General features: G+C 34.9%; 1 protein-coding gene across 5 annotated transcripts in view; it reads right to left on the bottom strand.

Moving 5' to 3' along the window:
* Positions 1–15419, bottom strand: part of SLC25A21 (solute carrier family 25 member 21) — a 237259-nt gene that overhangs the window by 11676 nt on the left and 210164 nt on the right. For all 5 annotated transcript variants that reach the window (XM_063398943.1, XM_063398940.1, XM_063398939.1 and 2 more), the window contains exons 4-6: positions 12929–12995; positions 6644–6703; positions 3998–4105 (exon numbers count right to left, since the gene is read on the bottom strand). In XM_063398943.1, coding sequence (XP_063255013.1) covers positions 3998–4105; positions 6644–6703; positions 12929–12995 — 235 coding nt within the window. The remainder of the gene's footprint in view (positions 1–3997; positions 4106–6643; positions 6704–12928; positions 12996–15419) is intronic.

Genomic DNA, 15419 nt, shown 5'->3' on the forward strand with positions numbered 1-15419 from the left:
CATCTTTACAAAAAGAAAACAATAAACATAGCATCGTTTCCATCCTGTTGACAAATACAGTGTTGCCAAGTCTTGTAATTTTATATTAAATATTGCCATATTTATTATTTTCCCTTTCCTGTGACCATATAAAAACCACAACTTTAATGAAGAAAAGATTCCTCATTTTTCTTATGGCAGAATAAGATGAAAGCAGGATTTGAGTACTGTAAAAGAGTCATATTGTAACAGATTTCCATTCCATAAAAGGAAAAAGGAAGAAACTGCCTCAGACAGAATTTCCCTGACTACATGCACCTTTGATCAGGTGCATTTTGAATATACTGTGATATTCAGAATTAGCTATTCCCCTTCTGAATATTTTACAGGTTTTTAGCAGCATTATAAAAACATTACTTTCAGAAAGTTGTTGAATAGAGTTTGGCTTTCTCCGAAGCATAAAGCCAAAAAACCCCATAAAGCCATAAAGCTCTGGGTAACCAAATCTGTAATTAGAAAGGCAAAACATGACTTCCACTAGGAGGTTCAATCATGAAAATATATAAGATTTTTGACTACACCACTGTGAATGCCACTAATTTCAATACACTTATTTGTTTAATAGCTTTCCATTTCAAAATATCACTGTGGTAGATCAACAACATCAGCCAAATGATGCTACTATATCTGACACAGCATATGACTGCTTATTTAGGTGACCAATGAGTTTAATCTTTAATACAAAGTTTCATTCTGGTTTTTCATATTTCATAACTAATATTATCCTGTTAATGCTCTGCATATATTTTACTAGAGTTTACTTTTCTATCTACTCCCAAGAGTTCAAGTCAGAATCTATTCTAAAATGGAGATAGCAATAACATCCTTTTTTGTGCTCCAAAAACGGAAATTAGATCTTTAAGAAATAATACAGCAACCTTCAATATTAAGGCATCCCTTGGTATCTCTTTTCTTGAATATGGATTTACTCATGACTCAGAGGGGAAGTCTGTCACTTGCTGAACACCTGAGATGGGATTAATAAGTCCAAATACAGACACCTGCAGTGTCTACACCTGACTTCCCTTTTCAGTCCTATAGTAACAAAGAGGACTTTCCTTGGCAGCACTTCCCTTTTACCAAAGGAGGTGTCATCATGTCAACTGATCAAGCCATAGAAGGTCTGTGGCTCATCAATGATGATGGAAGGATGTTAGACAGAGGAATTTATTGTACAAACATCTGGAGTTAATGCACTTCACACAGCTGTTGACTTTTACTTAATATAGACCTACTCAGTGGAATCTGGAGTCAGATCATAAAGTAGAAAATTGTATTTGTTTAATTAATCATAACTCCTATGTCAGGTGAGAAGATTTTAATCATCACACCAGCTTCTATAGCCAGTGAGTTAACCAGGGCTACAGGAAAAAAAAAAAGAAAAGAAAACCAAACATTATGGTGTTGGGCTTCTTGCCATTTATTTTAACAAAAAAGCCACCATTATTTTTACCCACAGCAATCCACATTGCAAAAGGGCTGATGCGTGATTTTATGGTGGCCTTCCTCTTTAAATCTCCCAGCCCTCGAAAGACGATCTGCTGCCACAGAACAATTCAGCTGTCACCGCAGGGTGTGAATATTTGCTTTGGGGGTGTGCTGGAGTCTGGGTGTGAGTGTATGTGTTCATGCTCTTCCTTGTTCCTTTTAAACAAGATATATTTATTATTTCTATACAATAGTCAAAGAAATATGTGAACTGCATTAGGTTTCATCATGTAGTATGAAAGCTCCACAATGGGATAGGTACACACTCTACTTAAACCTTTTAGAAAAACAGTGCATGGTAATGCCTATGCTGTATAATGTAACCTCTGGACATACTTCTTCCAATGGGCTTGAGTTTACATGCTTTATTGTGGAATGTTCTTTACTATTTTCCTAATGAGAATGTGATGTCAAGGTATAAAGTCACTGAAGTTTTTTCTATTTTACAGAAAATTTTGAAGTTCTAACACTTTAAAAAGATATATCAAAAAATTGATATGTCTGTGATATAACAATCTTTGTGATTTAAGAACTTAATTTCCCTTGGATTTTTTCCCTAGAGCAAGCAGTTAATATTTGCAATGTAAACTAAGTTTCCAGTAGAGTCGAAATACCATTCTGTCACAATTTTATTTGTATGATGATATACTATTATTTGGATTATGTGAAATTTTTCATTTAAATTAAATTAGAGATTATTCACCTGAAAAAAACCAACTCTGAATGCTTTTGGACAGTTACTGTTTGATTATTGTACTATTCTGAAAGTCACCAAGGAAGGGATGCTGTAACTAAAGGAAGCAATTGGCTAAAATTTACAAGCTAACCCACCCCCCCCAAGACTTAGCTATAAATTTTGCAGTAGAAAAAAAAATTAAAACATATGAAGTGAAAGGATACATTGGTCTTTTGCAAATTTACAGAAATAGTCTGTGCAAAATCTAATAGTGGTTTGTTTATACTTAAAGAGTATAAAGAAAGTTATACTGAGAGTTTTTTAAGCTAGGATAATTACATCTTCACAACTGTGAAGCAGAAAGATCCAGAATACCTGCTTAGTTCACTACTGCTGGAGTAGTAATAGTTCATAATTTTTATCACATCATCTTCTTGTGAGACAGGTCCTCTCACACATTGCTTTTTCCTGCTTTCAGTCTCTCTCCTTCCAGGACCCTAAACATTTTACTCCTGCTCTGCATTATTTATCCTTTTAGTGGCTTTGCTGCCCAAGTTTAAAAAATGTCTAGACTGGAGACTTGCAGCAAATAAATATGTCTTTCATATGCATTAAGAATCAAACAGGAGCTTACCAAATATTTTAAAATTTATTCTGGAAGAAAACACTTTTCTGGATGAGTAATGGAGTTGGTACCGGTTATTCTATGGCATTTGGAAATCAGTAGCTGTATTTTTCCAGAGTGTACCTGAGGAGCTTGGCCCAAACAGATTATGTAAATGGCCAGGTCATAAATCTCTTTGCTGTGCATCCCCCCAAAGTGTTCAATTTGTGCAGATTAGTGCTACAAGGCATGCAAGTATTAACTCAGTCAAAACTGAATAGTAGAATATGCAAAAATCATATGCCACCAGGGATTCAGGTGAACTTTTCATGTGATGCTTATGTGATTTGGCACTTATACCATCGTACAGCTGATTTCTCAAAAGATTTTGAAAAAGATGATTTGACAACTGATATTTCGATTCAATGAGAAAAGAAAAAAGGAACTGTATTACTGCCTTCCTTCACTTTATCCTGGAACATCTTCTGCATTAAAATGAATAGAAGCTAGTGCATTCCTGAGAACACTTGGTTTTTATGAATCACTGTTTTCCCTTAATCTTTTTCCCCTTTCAGCAGTACCCAGAATCAACGTGTTGCACAATGACTTATTTGGATGAAACAATATTTGAATAATGAAACTCTGAAGTGAAGCAAGAATTTAAATTATCAATGTACTTGTTATCCAACAATTTTCCAGTTTGTGTTAATAGAAGTGAAGTCTTGCAGGTAATTTTATCCAAGAAACACAGTGTAAAATACAGCAGCATCAAGGGCACAAGGCCATGGTGTTTTATGCCAACCTTCAGTGCTCACTTGAAATCTGGAGCCTGCTGGGGTAAATATGCTCTGCACCAGGGGCTCAGGTTTGTACCCCTGGATTACAGTTCCCCACCGTGCTGCATTGCTGGCTGCTCAGGAGGGATGAAGGTGCACTTCATTCTTAGACCAGAGTCCCCCTCAGGCACAGAATATTTACAGTGGAGATGCTGATGCCTCTGACAATGCTGCATGCGTCTTGCATATCTGAAGGCATTGTCCATTGGGTCTCTCCCTTTTACATGTCTGTTAAGCTTGTGGGAAAATCATTTGCATCCACCAATCAATTATAGACATTCTGCTCTAAATACGAACCTCGAAGTGCATTATGCCCAATAAAGTGGAAAAAGGAGAATGAAGCAGTTTTCCTACCTCTGTGAAGGCCTTCTGATTGGTCTGTAAGGTGACCTTCACTACTTCAAACGGGTTAACCACAACTGCCTCTGTCAACCCAGATCCCAAGCCAGCAACTGCAAAAGCCTAGGAAAGTTAAAAGGAAAATTAAATATTGAGGAGTAATACTTCCTCTACATCAGATTGTGAAACTGAGGGATACAATGCAAACTGCAAGACTACAGCAATGCAGCAGTATTCTATTGCTAAACAACTTTAGCCCTTGATTAGATGCTGACAGTTCATGAAGGCAATATGACAATAGCCATAAACCATATTCCAAAACAATCAAAACAAATGTCATAGCACTCCATGTCCATGTATTCTCTTTTCAGCTGGAAGGGAAAATGTGGCACCAAATTATTACGCAAACATGGAAAAAGTGGAAAAAGAATGTCCTCATGTTATCTTTGGGTTGACTCTGAATAATAACACAAACAAAAGTGTAGTTATGTAGCACTGGGAATAAAATCTCTGAACTGAGCATTAAGCACTAACATATTAACTTAAAAATACCTGTAAAAAACTAAAATACTGCAGTACTTAAGCAATTGGAGAAGTAGAACATTCACCCAGGACTTAACAATCCTAGAAAGTTTTATATGGGAATGAGTGGCACACAGGGAAATGTCAGCATTCATTGCAAGGATGAATTAACTCCATTTACTTAGAAGCTGGTGTCATTTCAGTCATAGATATGGAGATATTCACTGCTTTGCTTTCCATCCTGGCACAGCAGTTTAAGATACCTTAATTTTTTAAAACAAAAAATAGCATGAAAATATTTAGGTCAATAGAGAAAATTCCAAGAGATTAAATTTAATGATCACTTTACACATTTATTGCCTTCACTGATAATCCCCAAACTCTCTAGGTGCTGAAAAAAGTCCCAGGACCAAATTACATTATAATGAGTACATTTGCTGAAATTCAAAGAAACCAATAGTAAGGGAAAAAACAATAGTGAGAAAAAACTTACTTAACACAGAGGGATTTGAGCAGGGACTCCTGAGAGCTCAAGAAAGAGAGAAATGGAAAGTTAGAAGGGTAGTGACAAACTCCAGTCTTACTGCCTTTGGAGAGGATTATGTTATGTTCCCACTAAGACGGGAACATTTCATCATCAACCATGAGACTGAAGCCAGTAGGAAGATGGTGCTAGTGTATGCATCTGTCTTTTAATAATAAATATTACCTTGATATGAGATCTGTTGAGGCACCTAGAAACATTTTGGCTGGCTTAGACCAGAATCCCCTTCAGTCCTCTTTTTCTCTCACTACTTTAGGGCTAAAACCACCTCTGTAGTAACAGTACTGCACTAAAAATGTGAGTGGTTTCTGATTGTTCTAAGTGTTGCTGTGGCTATTCTGTGAACCAGAGCAGCTTTTGGGCAGCTATTGCATGTTTTCAAGTTTTCAGCCTATTTTTCTTCCCTCCAAAGAAGTGCTGGGATACCATAGAACCTTCAACTTGTTTCTTTCCACTTCCTAGAGTACAAGTATCAGTTTCTCTATATACACCTAAGGATGAGAACTGCTGAAAAAATACCAGACTAAATAGGAGAGACCAGAAACAGCTACAGGGCCAGTGGAATAATTGAGAGGAAGAGCTTGCTTTAACCTATTTAATAGAATTCCATGACCATTCACTCAGTTTAAGTGAGATGTAAATGGGAGCAATACTCTCTAAAAGAGACTTGAAATTACCAAAACTTTTATAGCACAGCCTTAAAAAGGCTGTGCTATAAAATAATATAAATAATTAAATATATAAAAAATATAAATAAATATAAATAAATATAAATATAAATAAATATAAATAAATATAAATAATATAAATATAAATAAATATAAAATAATATAAATTTTTTCCTAAAGTTGTGATGTCATAATTGTGAAAAATATTTACTATGATTTACATCCTTACACCACAGGAAGTGTTAGTTCTTATAAAAAGTATTTACTTATTTACTCCTAATGCATAATAGCAGAAATAAGATCTGCACATGAGAATGCAGATTACACATGAAAGCTACATCTTAGCATTTAAACATTTCTGCATATAACTATACCCTGCATTTTGTTTTTAAACTAGCTATTTCTTGAGATGAATTTCTAACTCCACTGATGGACAAGTGAGTTTTGCCATTTACTTCAAAGGAAGTAGCAATTTCTTATCGATAACTTATATTTCTTTTATAAAGTTTTTAAAATAACACCAAGATCAGTATTTTAGTTATAGTTGTACTATGCCTTAGAGAACAGCACTTTGAAGTATTAAACTAGACACTATGACATGAATAGATAAACATTGATGATGTTCAACTTTTTTTGCTATTTTGTAAGAATGAAGAATGACAAGCTGTGTACAGACTCTTCCATGGTGACTCTTCCATGTCAATGAATGTTATGACATTTTAGGGAATTATTCTGAGGATGTTTGATACAAAACATTATTTATCAATTTTGATAAATGCTTATCAATGTTTCCAAGGGACAATTCTGTTTTGAAAAACTCTGGATTGAGCTGGACCCTTTAGTTTTGGGCTTCTTCTGTGGGAGGAAGCAGATGAGACAGACTGTTCAGCAGGCACATAGAACGTGAAGCTCTGTATCCATACGTACCAGTCCTGGTGGCAGTGATGCATATCCCAGAAGCTTCTTGTATTGCTCAAAGGTAAAAAACTGTAAATAGAAGTTAGATTGAAATGGAATTAAAAAGAATTATTAGTTACTTATGCAAATTAGTAAAAAGCAGACTACAGTGGAGTTTCACTGCCTCATATTCTGAGCAGCTGCATGCAGTTCTGCAAATTAAATATAAGCCAGTTTTATTTCACACCGTCTGGAGCAGTGTTAGATGTGCAAGAGTAGACAATCAGGCCTCAGAACTGATTTTATTAGTGTGTCATGCATAATAGCAGCATAAATGCAATTCAAGTAATGCTTTATCCAAGAGTTCACTTACATCATATCGGACATATTTTAAATTTATAAACTTTTTCTCCAGCATTAACTTTCATATATTAGTTTAAATTTAGTAGCAGCTATTACAATTTTCCCAAGAAATCACCCCCACAACCTTAACATAATGTGCTGCAATTGCATTTGCATTTCTCAAACAGTAGTTTGCTTTTCAGCAGAGATATAATTGTGGGTTTTGAAGATGGAAAGTCTGTAATTTTTATAATCTTTTACCATCAACAGGCATATTCCTTTTTCTATTCTCTCTTTAAAAATAAATCTTTCAGTCAATTGTCTGCTTTCAAACAGTGTCACTTCAAAGTTCTGAGCATCTGCAATTCCCAAGATGATTTCTTGAAAGCTGTACTCTTGGGTGAAAGGCAACCATTTGCAAATGGCTCACTTTGCAACCTGCCATTTCTTGACACCAAAACCCATTAGTTTTAAGAATATTTTCTGTGAATTCTTATAAAAATAAAAGCATAATAAATGAATAGATTTGTTCTTCCAAGAAGAAGGTTTAGAATAACTCTGACTGCACTGAAGCCAGTAGGAAGCTCCCTGTTGGCATAGGCAAACAGACTTTCGCTGCCTAGCTCCTTGTCTGTGGACATGAAGTCCAAGATGCATGGGTCAAGATATACTCTAAAGAAAGTATATGTGACATTTTAAAAATTATTGGGAGGATGCCCTCTGAAATACAGCACACAATTTAGGCCACTATTTAAAAAACAACAACTCAGACTATATCATAATCAAAGCAGGGCTAACAGGACCATCAGGGAGAACTTAGAGATTATTTTATAAATGAAGATGGAAGGAGAATAAATGCTTTCCTTGTTTAGTTTGGTAAAAGAGACGCTGTAAGAGAATGAAAAACAAGGAAGACGTAACAGAAAGAAAACAGGAGTAAAAGCAAAATATAAGTAGAATGTGGCTGGAGATCTGATGAAGCTTTCTTGTAACTAAAAGAGTAGAGTCCTGAAACAGTCATCCAATAAGAACAATGGGGGAAAAAATCTTCATGATTTGTAGGGGAGAGTTTGATAAGTTTATGAAGGAGATTATAGAACAAACCCCACAGTGTCTTAATTTCATATTCTGCAAACATGCTGCAGAAGCCACAAAAGCAGTGGCCAAAAGCAGTCCAGTTGCTGTCTCATAAGACTGATCTGAGAGAAAATGATCTTCCAGCATGAGGATGGCAGAACCTGTGAGCTACAAAGAGTAGGTATCTGAATTCTGTGTAAAACCAAAAATATTGGAGGTGTTATTCCACATAATTTTCACACATGGAACAACACAAGGCCCCTAACTACAGCCCACTATTTGTGAGTCCTGTAATCTGTTTAAGAAATATTCACGTCCTTGAATACAAAATAAAGTGGCTTTTACACAGCATGTCTGGTATGATGAGAATGAAGAACGAAAACCTGTCCCAGTTCCACGAAGACTGCATCAGTGCAGGTTCATATCTCCTAGTACAAGAGCTGTCACATCAAAAGTAAATAGCCAGAATTTTAACTTTTCTGTTTTCCAATGCTGACCTATAACATTTAATTAGTTCAGAGCAAGCTGGTTCAAATGAAGGTGGGATCCTTGGAAAGTCTGTGACTTTGGTGACTACAGAGGAGGCTACAATCCCTCCACACAGCATCTGACCACACATGGGACAGAGTCTCTCATGACAAGAGGAAGGCAATGAGCAATGAGGCCAATGGAGACGTGGGAATCATAAGAAACATAAGGGAATAGAGATTTTAAGACGACAGAAAGAGTGTGTGGCCTGTGCTGAGTCTCAGCCAAAGAAGACAAGCTCTGTCCCTCACGGTTCAGTACTACAGACCTATCAGAACAAAACAGCTATTCCATAAACCACGGGTACAGGAACATGAATAATAAGCACCACATTTTCATTTGAACTCGTTTAGAACCTTGTCCTATGGCAAGGTCAATAAAATTTTTCAATCAAGACTTGCTTCAAATGAAAAGTCACTGGAATCATACCAAAACCATCAGAGAATTGAGTGTTAATGTGTTAATAATGCCACTGTTTTAAAGCAAGAGGGAATATGTATACACAATGCAAAATTGGGTTGTTAAATTCTGAAAACTGATTGGCTGCTACCCTGGTCACAGGACAGATTTTTTTTATATCCTCAGTTGGGATTATTATATAATTTTGCAGAAAAAGTCCTAGAACCAGGGTCCAGATTTTAACTGCCCTCCTAAGAGTGTACAGATTGAACATTAATCTTGCAAGTATCTTGAAAATATGTTTAAAATTTTTGCATTGGCCTTGACAATAACCAAAAAAGATAGAAGTGTAACCTAAACTCTGGCTCTATGTTTTTGGACAACTGAAGGTATAATAGAGGTAAAAGTCTGACAAAGTGGGAGGGTAAGCTGCTTCACTGAATTAAATTAATTTCTTATTGTGATAAAATTTGCTTTATTCTCTCTCCAGCATCTTTCTAGTCATTGTTACCCTCTTAACCTTTAATGGAATTTCTGGTATTCCTTAATGTTTTCCATAGTGTTACAGATCTGTAAAACAGTTGTAATAAAGGCCGAATTACATTACCTAGCAATTTTTTTGGTCTTTAAAACATTACCTTAAAAATCAATAGCTTCCTAGAGTCATAAATAAAATAACTACTTAATAGTAACTATGCTTTAAATAATTTTTAAAAGAAAAAATCCATAGCAATAAAATGTAATATAAACGTTGCTGGGTGTACTAGAGTGGCTAGTACACATACAAATTTGCAAAAAACAGATTTTATACAGTATCATATCACTTTATATAATGTATGTCCACCTAAAATGTTTTTAAAAACACAGCATAATTTCTCTTTTCCTCTACAGTTGTATTAAGTTAATAGCTTTGTGCAAAAAAAAATTCTCAGAATAAACGTATTTAAAACATGCTTTTGTGTATATAATAACCAATATTGTCCATCTGGCAAAGATACACTTTAATTGAAGTTACACAGAAAATAGCCAAAGTACTTACCAGATGTCTCAATAACTCTAAGATAAAAATATATGCTTGAAACAAGATGTCTGGGAACACATGAGCAATATAAATTTGCCCCAAAAGTTCATCTGTTAACCATTGTATTGGCATCATCATTTCTTTCCTCCAAGTTCAATCTAACAGAAAGTTATAAACTTTGACTTTTCATCTTCCAGAAATACCAGCTTTCTTTTTAGAAGGGAAATAAAAAGAGAGAAAAAAAGAAATAGCAAGACAGACATGAGAACATAGTTGACTAAAAATGAAGCTGTATCTTCAACCTTTAACTGAAAAACTGGGGCTAAATAACTTTATTTTAATAGTTTTATTTTTGATTGCAAAAATACACACCAGATAAATGCAATGTTCCAGTAGCACAAGTACATTTCTTCTTAGTACAAAATCTCCTTTGTCTATTTCTACAGACTTTCATGACACTTTAACTGGACGCTTTCAAAAAAGTTCATTACAAACATAAAAAAACCTGCTGGAAACTAGAAAATGCCTCTTTTCCTTTTGTGGTTTCTCAAATCTCAGAATCATTGGCCTGAATGTAGTCTTACTCTAAATCTCACCAGTCATTTAGGCAGTGGAGTAGAGACAGCCTGAGGCTTGTTTAGATGAGGAAAACTCTTAGAAGAATAAAGGCTGGAGGGCGGGCCAAAGGAAGCCATGACTTTTCCTTTGGGGTCGTAGCCAAATAAGGTTACTGGAAGTTTGAGATAGGCTGGATTCTCTTCAGGTAAAAGCATGGGTACAAATTCCACCTTGGATGTTAAAAATTGTACTGGCATATGACATCTCACATTGAATTGTTTCATTATACAGGTTCTTACAAGGACATTATTGTTCAGCCCTCTTCTGTCACCGCACTCCTCTAATGTGGAATCTATCTTGATGTCTCAAGATAACTTAAGGTCTTCCTGATGTCCTTGGAACAGCAGTAAATTTAAAAGAATAGTGTAAATAATAAAAGAACCCCACTATTTAATTAAAACCCTCACATTTTTAACACTTAAGCTTGACTCTCATGTTTGCTTAAAACTCAGCTCTCACATAAATGTCCAAGGACTAGGTAGAAAGCATCCCACTAAAAGAGGACAAGTAAGACACTAAAGGAGCTGTGAGCGTATGATGTGCAAGAATTTGAGAGAACTGAGCCTGTTTAGCCTGGAGACAAGAAAGCCAAGGTGATTTAAGTTCTATCTTACCCCATCCAAAGTTTATAGTTTCTCAGAGGCTGACAACAGAAGTGTGAAAGGCAACACACAAAGGTTGCAACAGGAGGATTTGGACGGGACATAAAGCAAAATTCTTCACAGTAAAGCATTTAAGGACTGGAGGAGGAGCACAGAGAGGCTGCAGTCTCCATCCTTTAAGATTTCAGAACTCAACTAGACAAGGCAACAACCTCATCTAACCATGAAGTCAGCTCTGCTTTGATCAGAGATCCCTCCCAACTCAACATCTTTTTATGATTCTATAAATATACTGAATATCATGAGGTTTAAGCCAATTTAATCAATTTGAGTAAAAGAAAGTGATTTGAAATTTTTGAATGGCTCAAATTGGTAGGAGAAGTAAAACTTGGGTTAGTATTTTAACTAAATTCATGCTGGAATCTAAAAAGCACAGTCAGATTTACTTTATCCTGTTTCAAATAAAATTAAATGTAGAAACAGGAAACACCACAATATGAAGAAAATGAATTATTAGTAATCTTCTAAATATCATCCATCTATTCTTCACTGCCACTTTGCCATTAAATTGGACTTTAGCTTTCCTGGTTTTATTAAATAATTCTGAGATAAGTGACATATGTCACTTGCATCTAAAATGCCAGTGCAAACAAGAAGATGACATTACCAGAACTCCTTTAGGATTCTGTTACAAGGTCACATCCTGTCACTTTATACAAATATTATTCCTCTGTAAAGGAATTGGAATGTGAATGATTAATTGCAGACTAAGGACCAGAATCATATGCAGCCTTTTTAGAAAGAAACAACAAAAAGAAAGAAAGGAAAATCAAGACATTCTGTATAATAACTGCTTTTAGACACATTTGATGCAACTATGGAAACTTCAAAGTTCTGAAGTAAAAGACTAAAAAACATTTGCTCTTAACACAATGGCTGCTTTGATAGATTCTGATAGAGCTTTAGGATGATGTGCTTAATAATTACGTTTTAATTAAAAAGGTTGAAAGGATCAACTGAAAAAAATGATATATTGAAGTATTTTGTTTAGGAATGTTACTAAAATCCTGTTCTACAAATCAAAATAAAGGATAATAAAGGAAAATCAGATCAGCATTTGACAGAAAATACACTTTAATATAGGCTATCATCTATAACTATAAGAAATCTGGAGTAAAATGTTTTGCACAATTAGGAGTTGTATCCATTATGATCTTCAGTCTCTTAAAAAGTTAGAGTATGGAGCAGAGTGTTATTTGGAGCACAAGAAAACTCTGGGCAGCACTTCAAACCTACTAAATAAGTACCTATTAACGGCTTCTTTAATGGCTTCTTGTGTTAATTTATTAAGCTGTTAGTTGTTTTGCAAGTTGCTAGGCACTTTCAGTAAAACAAAATATGTAAATGAGAGGCAATTATGAGGTTAAAATATAACTTAAACTATTTTATTAATTCTGACAATATAAAATAATTGTATTTTTTTTCAGTAACATTTGATACACAGATCAAAATTACCTTAACATTTATGAGCCTTATTCTATACTTCTTAATCAAGGACAGTTTTTATTGTGCTATCAACAGGAAGCTTTCCTCCTAGTAAAAATCAGAGGATTAATATACCAAATAAGTTTAAGATTCTAATCTCAGTCAGTGGGGGTGAAATAAAATGTTTTACAGCTGCCACTGTCCCTACTTAAATTTTTAAGGGAGGAAGTGTGGGGTTTTTACCTTCACTGCCCTTTTGGGTGTCTCAGCCAAGACAGGAGGAAGTATTCCTTTGTAGAAGCCAAGTAATCTATCAAAGAAAAAAATTATTTTTGTATGAATAAACAACATATCAATACCATACTGCCAGTTCTATTTTCACTCTTGAGTAAAGCAACTAACCTTTCAGCATTTCCAGGCATAAAGACAAATAATGATACTCTCTGCTTACCTGCTAAACAACTTATGTGCTACCAATTATGTCCTGTGCTGGTGAGACAATATAAAGAAATCAGCAATGAATATGTAAAAATTCCATCAATCTTTTTCTGAAATACAAGAAATTGTATTTAAAAGGCAAGGAACATTTTTGACAATGAAAAATAAGTATTTTTTTCATTGTTTTAATTTGCTTAGTACTGCAATGTTTATATTAAAAACTGAAGTCACAAAATCACAAAACACAGGTTTGGAAAAAACTGTGACTTCAACAAGTTGCATACGAAAACACTATTTGTTCATCTTCAGATGCTAGGTCAGACATATTTTAAAGTTTAGTTTTAAACATGACTTAAAATGTAAGAAGCATTTTTTCTTTTAACAACTTGGTTTTAACTCAAGTTACCTATTCAGAGATCCATGACAAAGTATGTATTTCATCTTGGAAAAGCAACATTTGGTCAGTATCTTGCCACTGTATGTATGTGTGTGTGTATATGTGTGTATATATATATATATATATACACACATATACACACACACATACATATATATATATATATATATGTATATATATGTATATATATGTGTATATATATATATATATATATATATATATATAAAGTACACACAGCCTGCTACATGTCAGTACACATGGCATTTGCAGGCTGCCTGAGCTCTGCTTAACAAGGCCAGTGCAGATACGTAATGCTGGGTCTTGGGAATGCTTTAAATGACAAGCAGTTTTCAAAATTCCCATGTAGGGTAGAAATAGACATAGTCCTTGTCTTCTGGGTCTGCACACTAACCTCAATAGTGCATGGTGAGAGTTCAGAAAGGAATCTAATGGAATCACCAAGAAGAATCATAGAATTATCAAGGCTGGAAGAGACCTTCAAGATCACCTAGTCCAGCCATCAACCCAGCACTGTTATCCCTAAACCACTAAACCACATCACACACTGCCAGATCCAGACACCTCTTGGCCACCTCCAGGGATGGTGATTCCACCACCTTTCTGGGCAAACTATTCCAATGTCTGAGCACCCTAATCGTGAAAAAAAGTTTTTCAATATCTAATTTGCATTGTCCCTGTCTTAGTTTACAGTCATAGGTTACACTGTTAGCCAACAAGAATATATCCTACAAATTATCCATCTTCAAAATGTATTCACATCTATTCAGGACTGTAAGATGATTCTGTCTACACAAAAAAAATACTTAAAGCAAAGCATTTTCAAATGTTATTTAAAAATGTTGAAAGTGGTGATGTTGGAATGTGATGATTCACCTTTCTAAAGCAGCTTATTACTTGGAATATTTTTGTGGAGTGTGTAAGAGGTATGGCATCAATAGATTCTCCTGTAGTTAATCTCTAAATGTTAAAAGAAAACAACAATTTTCATACTCCCCATGTGAATTTAAAATACTACAAATGCTATACCATTTCCCCCATCCTTCTTCAAATGTGTCTCTGGAGTTCTCTGCTCCAATATAAATAAAATAATTTAGGCCTTGTAAGATGCTCCAGGTAGGGCACATTGCTTATCCTGACTCCAAAGAAAGCAATGTATGAACTCCAGTCCATGACAAAAGGACACTTTGAACATCTAATACAATGATGGTCTCATGCCAAAATACTGAAATGTAGGAGATTAAGGAATTCAGTTGTCATCAGATGTTTAAATTTCCCCAAAGACTTACTTTCCAAATATAATATATTAATATATTAAATATATAATATAGATATTCATGTATCTATGAATATAGATATGGATATACTATAGATATCTACAAATATGTATATAACAATATAAACATACTGGATCCATAGAATCATACAACCATAGAAACATAGAATGGACTTTAAAAATCATTTAGCTCCAACCTTCCTGCCTTAAGCAGGAAATCTTCCACTACACCAGGTTACTCTGAGCCCCATCCAGCCTGATCTTGGTCTTTATTCTTAGTTCTGGGCCCGTTTTAGTCTTTAATGGTTCATAAATATTCAGAGCATATTGCTGATTCAGCAAGCAACTGAAATGTCAAATAACTTCAAGAAGGTGATTCATTCATTTTAATGTGGGTTCAAACTGAAACTGAGGTCCAAGTAGGATCAGCTATAAGAACACAGATCCCTATAAACACTTTCTTCCTTTCAGCTCAGTCTAAACCACTGCAAGTGTACCTACAAACAGGCATCCTGCTTGCAATTTCTACTACTCCACACGATTGGAACTGGAAAATTAACGTCCTCCACCGCTTTTCTCACTGGTGTAGCTCACTACAAATAGTG

The sequence above is a fragment of the Prinia subflava genome, chromosome 5 (genome assembly GCF_021018805.1).
Source record: "Prinia subflava isolate CZ2003 ecotype Zambia chromosome 5, Cam_Psub_1.2, whole genome shotgun sequence".
In the NCBI taxonomy this organism is placed as follows: domain Eukaryota; kingdom Metazoa; phylum Chordata; class Aves; order Passeriformes; family Cisticolidae; genus Prinia; species Prinia subflava.